Source organism: Pelophylax lessonae (genome assembly GCF_965119305.1).
Source record: "Pelophylax lessonae genome assembly, chromosome: 1".
Lineage (NCBI taxonomy): Eukaryota > Metazoa > Chordata > Amphibia > Anura > Ranidae > Pelophylax > Pelophylax lessonae.
This window is the reverse complement of record NC_138768.1, coordinates 136,190,535-136,199,284: the sequence shown is the minus strand read 5'-3', so window position 1 is coordinate 136,199,284 and position 8,750 is coordinate 136,190,535. Positions and strand designations below refer to the sequence as shown.

General features: G+C 40.8%; 1 protein-coding gene across 1 annotated transcript in view; it reads left to right on the top strand.

The window, feature by feature from the left end:
- The window catches only part of UTP15 (UTP15 small subunit processome component), a 35,179-nt gene extending 28,230 nt beyond the window's left edge, over positions 1 to 6,949 (top strand). The window contains exons 9-13 of the mRNA XM_082255819.1: positions 136 to 288; positions 1,463 to 1,564; positions 3,756 to 3,889; positions 6,224 to 6,282; positions 6,378 to 6,949. Of these exons, the coding sequence (XP_082111945.1) occupies positions 136 to 288; positions 1,463 to 1,564; positions 3,756 to 3,889; positions 6,224 to 6,282; positions 6,378 to 6,607 (678 nt within the window). The 3' untranslated portion in view covers positions 6,608 to 6,949. The remainder of the gene's footprint in view (positions 1 to 135; positions 289 to 1,462; positions 1,565 to 3,755; positions 3,890 to 6,223; positions 6,283 to 6,377) is intronic.
- The last annotated feature ends 1,801 nt before the right edge of the window (positions 6,950 to 8,750 follow it).

Below are 8,750 nucleotides of genomic sequence, written 5' to 3'. Positions count from 1 at the left end.
TTTCAGTTCCAAATCTTCATTGTAATAAATTGTAATGCTCTTTTGGTAAAAAGTTCTAATCTTACTAAAAATTGAGCAAAAAATAATCACAGTAGATCTTATAGAGAATAATTAATTTCATATTCTGGCTTGTAGCCTGACGACGATATGATTGTGGTGGGAATGACCAATGGAGTGCTTAATATCAAGCATCGGAAGCCTGAAGAGAAGAAACCAAATGCGCCTCCAGCCAGGAAACATCCGAGATACAGAGTGTTTGTGAGGGGCAAGGACTATATGCCAAAACAGGTACAGGGACACAGCCCTATAGGGGTTCATGTATGTATTGATTTATTTATTCAAGCTGTTTTTATTTTTTATTTATCTCCTTACAAAGGAAGGTTTGGCCTTTGTTTTCAAACCATATAAAAGTTCTACTGTGTGTGTGCGTGCGTGCACATGAACTAAATAAAGCTGTAAAGCGAAAGAGAATTACATTTAGGGCTCTTTCACATGGGCGGTCCGATCAGATCCGCCTGTCAGTTTTTTAGGCGGATCTGATCGGATCCTCCATGCAGCTCTATGGGGCAGCGGGTGTCAGCGGAGACACCTCCGCTGACACCCGCTGCCATCCGCATCCGATCCTGTGCTGAAATCTGGACGGATGGAAACCCTATTTTTCCATCCGTTCAGTAATCGGAGCGGATCTGATGAGAGCGGACAAGCGGTCCGCTCTCATCCGATCCCCCCATATAGGGCAGCGGGTGCTGAGACACCTCCCTCTCCGCTCTGCAAGCGGAGACGGAGCTGTCATCCGCTGGCTCAGCGGGGATCGCGGATCCATCCCCGCTGAGCAACACGGATCCGCCTACGGAGGCGGACCGTGTGAAAGAGCCCTTAAAGTTGCGTTTTGCTCAAATCTATTTACTAGCAGAAAAAGGTTGCATGTAGTTAGGCAATTTGCAATACATGGACAATACAAAAATGAATACAATACAAAAAAAAAAAGACTTGTATACAGTTTCTAGCTAGCAGCAGTGAAAACGCTATGCTTTTAGCAGTCTGACCTGCAGTATATCTCTTTGTATAGTCTGTATTGATGCAATTATACATAAACAGAGAAAATTCTGCGCTAATACCGATGAAATATATCAAATAGCGAATCAAAGATATGTGAATAAATAAAAGATATTTAAGCAGCTCATACAAACCTATAGAAAAAAGTTCTTTATCTGTATGGATGCAATTGCCTAATCATCGCCTCTGGAACTTTAGTCTAACTTGTTAATATCAGCTAATGGGAGGTCTTTTCACAGCTGCTACATAGGGACTGCTGGGGAGCTGTGCCTTAAGAGGCAGCAATAAATGACACAACAGCCTCTATGCATAGGTACTGCTAGATGGGATAACACGAGGACTGTTTTTTAATCTAAATGTCAGAAAACGATTACGTTTAGTGACTTTTCAATGTTGGTCTCTACAGGACGATGTTGTTATCAGTAAGCCAGTAAAGAAGCACATAAGAAAGTATGACAGGCTGCTCAGAGGATTCCAGGTATCTGCAGCACTGGACGCTGTTTTAGAGGTAAGAGGCAATGTTGTTGGTGTTTTTATCAAGAACCCATGAGAAAATATTATGGTTTAATACTTGCATAACCTAAAAAATAACATAGCTTAAAAAAAAAAAAAAAAAAATTTGTTGGTCATATAATAAACCCTGTATGGCCTAAAAAGTTCCCAAGCTAACAATATTGCTGCAGGGCAACCCCAATGTACCTACTAATGCAGCTCCTCCAAAGTTACCATGGGCTTCTTGGCTGCTTCTCTGATTAGTGCTCTCCTTTCCCAGCCTGTAAGTTTAGGTGGACGGCCATGTCTTGGTAGGTTTGCAGTTGTGGCGTACTCTTTCCATTTTCTGGTGATGGATTGAACAGTGCTCTGTGGGATATTGGGATATTTTTTAATAACCTAAGCCTGCTTTAAGCTTCTTTACAATTTATCTCTGACCCGTCTGGTGTGTTTCTTGGCCTTCATGATGCGGTTTAGTCCCTAAGGTCCTCTAACAAACCTCTAAGCGCTTCACAGAACAGCTGTATTTATACTGAGATTAATTTACATGTAGGAGGACTCTATTTACTAAATAACTGACTTCTAAAGACATTTGGTTCCACTAGATTTTAGTTGGGGGTATTTGAGTAAAGTGGGCTGAATACAAATGCATGCGACACTTTTCACATATTTATTTGTAAAACATTTTGAAAACCATTTATAATTTTCCTGCCACTTTGTGTTCTATCACATAAAATCCCAATAAAATACATTTACGTTTTTTTGGTTGTAACTTGAAAAAATTGAAAATTTCAAGGGGAATGAATACTTTTTCAAGGCACTGTTATATGTCCTTGTGGAGCCCAGAGAATTCTAGGCCCAGGTTTGTACACCGGACCTATACAACTGACCCAAAGGCTCCTTTCACACTGGAATCATCAGTTCAGTCACGTATTTTTGCTAAGAAAAAAAATATGATGAATAATGAAAAGTTCCATAAAGTTTTGCACATCCATCATCCGTTCAGTTGAGTTCATAACCTCTCATATTTTGCCAAAAATAGGTTATTATTTTTGTATTTGTGTGCACTAAAATTCATTATGAAGTGTATTTTTCCCTTAAAATTACCATTTGATAAACTGCTGCACAAATATCGTGTGCCATAAAAAAATTGGAACACCCACCATTTTGTTTGCTCCAGGGCCTTTGCTTTCATAATATATATTGTTTGAGGGGTTTAAGTAATTTTCTAGCAAAAAAAAAAAAGATTTTTATATGTATTTAAGATATGCCAGCATTGGCCTGCACAGCAAGTAGTTAAAGCGGAGTTCCAGTCCCCCAAATACTTTTTTTTTTTTTTTTATAAACACTCCTCTGTACTTGTTTATATATATATATATATATATATATATATATATATATATATATATATATATATATATTTCTCAACATTAAGAACATGTCCTATGTGTAGTGCCTGTACTTTTGTGTTAAAATATTTGAAGACTGACCATATCTCGGAAGCAGGCAGGTTCCATGTCCTCTGTGGTCATCTGAAGCCCTCTTCTCCTGATTTCCAGGATTCGGCGCAGCTGGCTACCCAGCATGCACCTCCCGATCTCACGCCTGCGCACTGAGCGGCTCTTTATCTTCCCGACAGGTTGGCATAACAATGGCACTGTCGGTGGAAGTTCCCGCCCCATTGCTATAGCAACCTGTCAATCACGACATCCCGATCCTCCCGTTCGCGTAATTTCCTGTCCTAAAATAACGCGAGATTTCGTCACTAGGCGATTTGCAAAGACTCCTGGGATACATGATGCCACTATCCCAGGAGCCCTTGCAAATTGCCTAGTGATGTAATCGCCTAGGTGGTGGCACCAGGAAGTGCTGCAGAAGAAAAAGTATAAAAGGTATGTACAAAGAAAAAAATAAAAACAATATTTGCCGTTTTTATTACAGCATTGAGGGTGGGCATGAGAGTGATTGGCCCTTCAAAAAATGGGTGGAACTCCGCTTTAAGACGGCACCAGACAGGCCAGAAAACAAAACAATTTTTCCGGAAGCACTACCCCACAGTGCAAAGTAGTGTGAAGTGTATTGTAAAGCACTGCGTAGATTGCCTTGGGGTTTCTGTAAAAGCAAATGTTACCACAATGCACCACAACTAATACTGCATGTATTTGTGTATGAGCCATTACAATATGTTAATCTCTCCTTTGTTACAGATTAATGTTAGAAATGGAACCCCAGAGGTGACAGTGGCTGTTATGAATGAAATTCACAGAAGAGGAACCCTTAAAAATGCTCTGGCAGGGAGAGATGAGAAACAGCTGACTTCCATACTGACCTTTCTCATAAAGTACGTATTCAGCTGCATCTTCTGTGAAATGACTGTAATTTATTCACTAGTAATGCCTATACATTATTTTTTCAGCTAGAGCCTTCTAGATTTTCACTAACACTGTACCTGAAACCTGTATTGACATAACACCGGAACCATATTTAAAGTTCCAGCTCTTTTCATTGCATCCCTGCAGTCACTCCTTCCTTAAAAAAACACTTCAGCTGTGCTTTTTTGTTTTTTTTCTGCCCACCTGAAATCTTGCTCTGCCTTTTTAAAGTTTGTATACCTCAGCAATAGATCGTCTTAGATTTTATGTTTTTGGTCTGTGAAAAAAAAGTTTAAAGTGTTTTTGTTATCTTTTTTACCAATTTTTTAAAACCTTTTTCTAAGAAGTTGACAAATATGCGCCATGGGCTGCATACTGTCTGAGCACAAATAATTTACTTATGGATAATAGTGATTCAAAGACATAAATGTTAAACACACTGAGGCATGAAATGTTAACATTACTCTAGTTAAAAGCATAGATGTGTGTGAACACCGCTCTGGGTAAGTTTCCCATCTCCACCTCCACACGGACCAGGTGCTGGCCCAATCCATCTCAGATTCCAATGAGCAAAAAATAATTGCCAGTAAAATCACCTTTTATTTCAGCAAGTCCAAAAACAAATAAGGGGGAACAGCATCACTAGTTGATGCGTTTCAAGCTCCCTTAGCGCTTAGTCCTAGCTCGCCTATGAGCTAGATGCCATAACCCCGATATTTTCTTTTCTCTTGGGCGATTCTCTTTTAGCTAAAAGTGAACCTTGTGGTGGATTTGCTGTGGGATAACTTTTGGAAGCTGCGGTAGAGGTGCACCAATACATTTGTATATTTATGTATACCTTTTATGGTACAGGTATAAAACCAGTCAGACAATACCTTGTAGCAAAAACCTGTACTTTTTACGGGAGCTTTTAGAAGTGACAGCCAATTCTCGCTCCAATCTTTGGGGAGGAGGGGGGTCAGTTAAGATTTGACTTCCATCTTGAACAGTAGAGAGTATGATTGGAAGAATTTTCCCAGAATAGCTGAATACTTTTTATCTCTTTAGTAAGTGGCTAAAATACATGTTGACCCTGACAAAAATCCAGTGAGCTCCTAACTTCATGTGGAAAGCTGACAATACTGCACCTAAATCTTAGGAAAAATCCTAAATCTTCGCAAAAGGAACATTATTCATCTTCAGTGAGATGTCTTCCGTAATAATCTTTTGGTGCAGCGGGGATTAATAGAATTAAGAGAGCGGACGTAGGCACTCATTAAGAGTGCCTGACTTTGCCAGTCTTTTCCACCGACCACCACTATCCATAGAAAACTTACAATAGCGCCTATCACTGAAGGTAGGTAATGTCCCTTGTGCTTATTTTTTTTTAATTTTTATTTTTTTTATATAACCTTGAGTTGTAATGTTTTCAGTCTGTTGTGTCTGTAAATTTCAGCTTTAGCTGTTGAGCTCCATAAACAGGATTGAGAGAAAATTTTGATGAAATAATCAGATGTAATATTTCATCCTGACCACTAGGCTGAGCTCCATACAAACGTAAAAGACAAAACAATGCATTTGTGCGTATATCAATATTTTTTTTAATTTTTTTTTTAAATAAGCATTGTAAGTACGTGGTATCGGAAGCAGGGTGGGTCTGAAATGTTAGTGACAGCTGGGAAGGAAAGGCTCCAAGTATGCAAGTATTGGCTGGTGGCTCTTAAAGCGGTAGTATCCCGCTTTTTGACACTTTTACCTACAGGTAAGCCTATAATAAGGCTTACCTGTAGGTACAAATCATATCTCCTAAACCGGCATGGTTTAGGAGATATTTACAGTGCATGCAGCCGCTCTCGCGAGCGGCGCATGCGCTCTGAAGGTCCGGGGGGACCTTCAATTAATTTGCCGGGAGCTTGCCGGAAAATCACTCCCGCGCGCACGCGCGGGAGTGACGTCATCGCGGCTCCGGCCAATCATCGCGCCGGAGCCGTCTCTTCCGTCCAATCACTGCGCCGGAGCCGCCGAACCCGGAAGAGACGGCGAGGGATCATGTCAGCGCCCGCAGCGATGTCCGGTGGTCCGTGTCAGGGCTTCGTTCTAAGGTAAGTTACACATAATGGGCTAGTATGCTATGCATACTAGCCCATTATGCCTTTGTCTTGCAGGGTTTTTTTTTTTTTTTTTCTTTTAGGGTTTACAACCGCTTTAAAGGGGGAATGTTTGTTAACCCAGCTCATGAAGATGTGCATGCGAATTGCAGGAAGGGGTTATGTTGGTGATGTAAAGTTAAAGCAGCGGTAATAATAACCTAATTTTTTCAACAGAAACGTTGTAGATCCCCGATTCGCCCCAATACTGATAAATGTAGCAGAACAAGTTATTGGTAAGCATGGTTTTATTCCTTCATAATCTCTAATGTTGCCATTGGTCATTGATGTTTTGATTTTAATGAGGTTATCTTGATGATTTTGTCCTTAGATATTTATTCATCTGTTATCAACCAGTCATCTGTAATAGACAAGCTATTCCTGAGACTCCAAGACACTCTAGAAAAGGAAATATATTATCAAGAAGAACTTCTGGAAGTGTTGGGGATGATGGACACTCTCTTTGCAACTATGGCAAGTAAAAAGGAAACCATTTCTGGTGAGACCAAATCCTTAATTCCTGGACAGAAGACCTCAACAGGCATAACATCTTCATCTTGATGTGCCAATGGACCTTTTTATACCACTTTTTAAAACATTTTATATGCAGGGAAATGTAAACTCATACCATTTGTCAAAAAGCTGTCAAATCCAATTCATGTGTCTGGTTGAAAAGGACTGGAACGTTGTTCATAAAATTTTAAAGAAAGTTTGACATTTCTGTGATTTATTGCGATTGGTGGCAGGTAAATCTTCTCCGTGATCACTCCTCCTGCCTGTAATGGCTGCTGTGCCAAACCGATACAGGCCTGGTTACTGCAATGGAGCTGGTAAAGACATCCGGGATGAACATCCATGTTGCTCTGTAACAGCAGATGGGATGCTTGGTCTGTTTTCATTTCACTTCCAGGTGGATTTCTCTTCTTAGCGGGCACAAGATACTTCTCGCTTACTTTTGAAATGAAATACCCATATGAGAAACAGCAGATGGCTTCTGCCTATAATTTTTTATCTGTGTAATAGCATTCATAGAATAAGCTGAATATTTCCAGTTTTACAGTCAGGGAGCCCTAAGAGGGGTGTGGAGCACAAGAGGCAGAAAGGAATTCTTGCTTTGTGGCCTCTCTTAGTAGTGCCATCAGACTGCTTTTCTTGTTACATGTGAGTGACTGAGGCCATTGGTGATGAGCTTTCTGTAGACGTTTAAGAGGTGTATTCTGATATACAGACAGCAGCTAGTCTGTAATCTAGATTTTTTTTTATTTTAATTGCCAACAGCTAGTTGTCTATATTCCCATCGCACACATTCCTGGAATAGGATCTAAAATTAATGGTTGCTGCGGCAGCCACCAGCTGGAGACTGGAACACGCAAAGTACAGTGTAAATATTTGGCAACACACCACAAATCTTCAGATTTACAACTTGTACTGGGGATGGGCGGCCGCTATAGGCAAAGCAACGTACTGGTACGTCACTGCCTTCATTTCCGGGCGCACTCACGCATGTCCCCCGTCTGGCTCCTGCTGTGAATTTACACAGCGGGATCCTGCCATCAAATCCCAGACAATGATTCATGGCTAGGACTTGCTGATCAGCTGTGTACATTCACATCTGAGAGCTTTGTGTTGATGTTGGGAGTGATCTCTGTTTTTCATTCCTGCAAAGCAGAGAAACCGAGCGATCATTAGTAAAAAGCAGCACACTTTACACACATAGTTGGGCACATATTTAACACTTTGATTGCCCTAGATGTTGATCCCCCCCTCCCAGCCAGTGTCATTTAGTACAGCGACCCGTGTATATTTTTAGCACTGCTTACTGTATTAATGTTCCTGGTGATGTCAGTGTCAGATTGACAGCCACACTATCACAGTCCCATTATAAGTCATTAATCGCCGTCATTGATAAAAATAAAATTTCTAGTGTGTGTGTGTGTGTATGTATGTATGTATGTATGTATGTATGTATGTATGTATGTATGTGTGTGTGTGTATATGTGTATATATATATAAATATATTAGGGCTGCAACTAACGATTAATTTGTATGTCGACTAATCTATCGATTTATTTTTACGATTAGTCGACTAATCTATCGATTTTATTTTTACGATTAGTCGACTAATCTAAGGATTATTTTTATTTTTTATTTTTTTTGCTTAATTGAGTGTTTTTTTGATTAGCTAATTAATCCTGTTATTAATACAGACCCCTTAGTAAGCCCCCTCCCAGTACAGACCCCAAACTGGGATGGTGGGGGTCACTCGGGGATGGTGGGGGTCACTCGGGGATGGTGGGGGTCACTCGGGGATGGTGGGGGTCACTCTGGGATGGTGGGGGTCACTCAGGGATATAGTCACTCAAACTTCAATAAGGAAAGGTTTTATATAAAAAGGTCATTAGAATGTTCATAATGGGGGGAGGGGCACCAAGGAAAAGCAAATGACAAGCAGATGACACTTCAGCTATAACACTAATTGCAATGAAATCATAACTGCGCTCCTTGGAATGAATATCTGCTGACATGCAGGGCTATCCTGGTATCCCCGGTATAAGCAGCGCGCTGTAATACTTGCCTGTCCCAAGCTCACAGAAAGTGCGGCGCCTCTTCCCTGACCACGTGTGCGTCTCACCGCCGATTTGCGTTCCACCCAAAGCAGCTCTCCTATTGGCTCAGAACGCCCCATTCCATCTAAAAGCCAGCC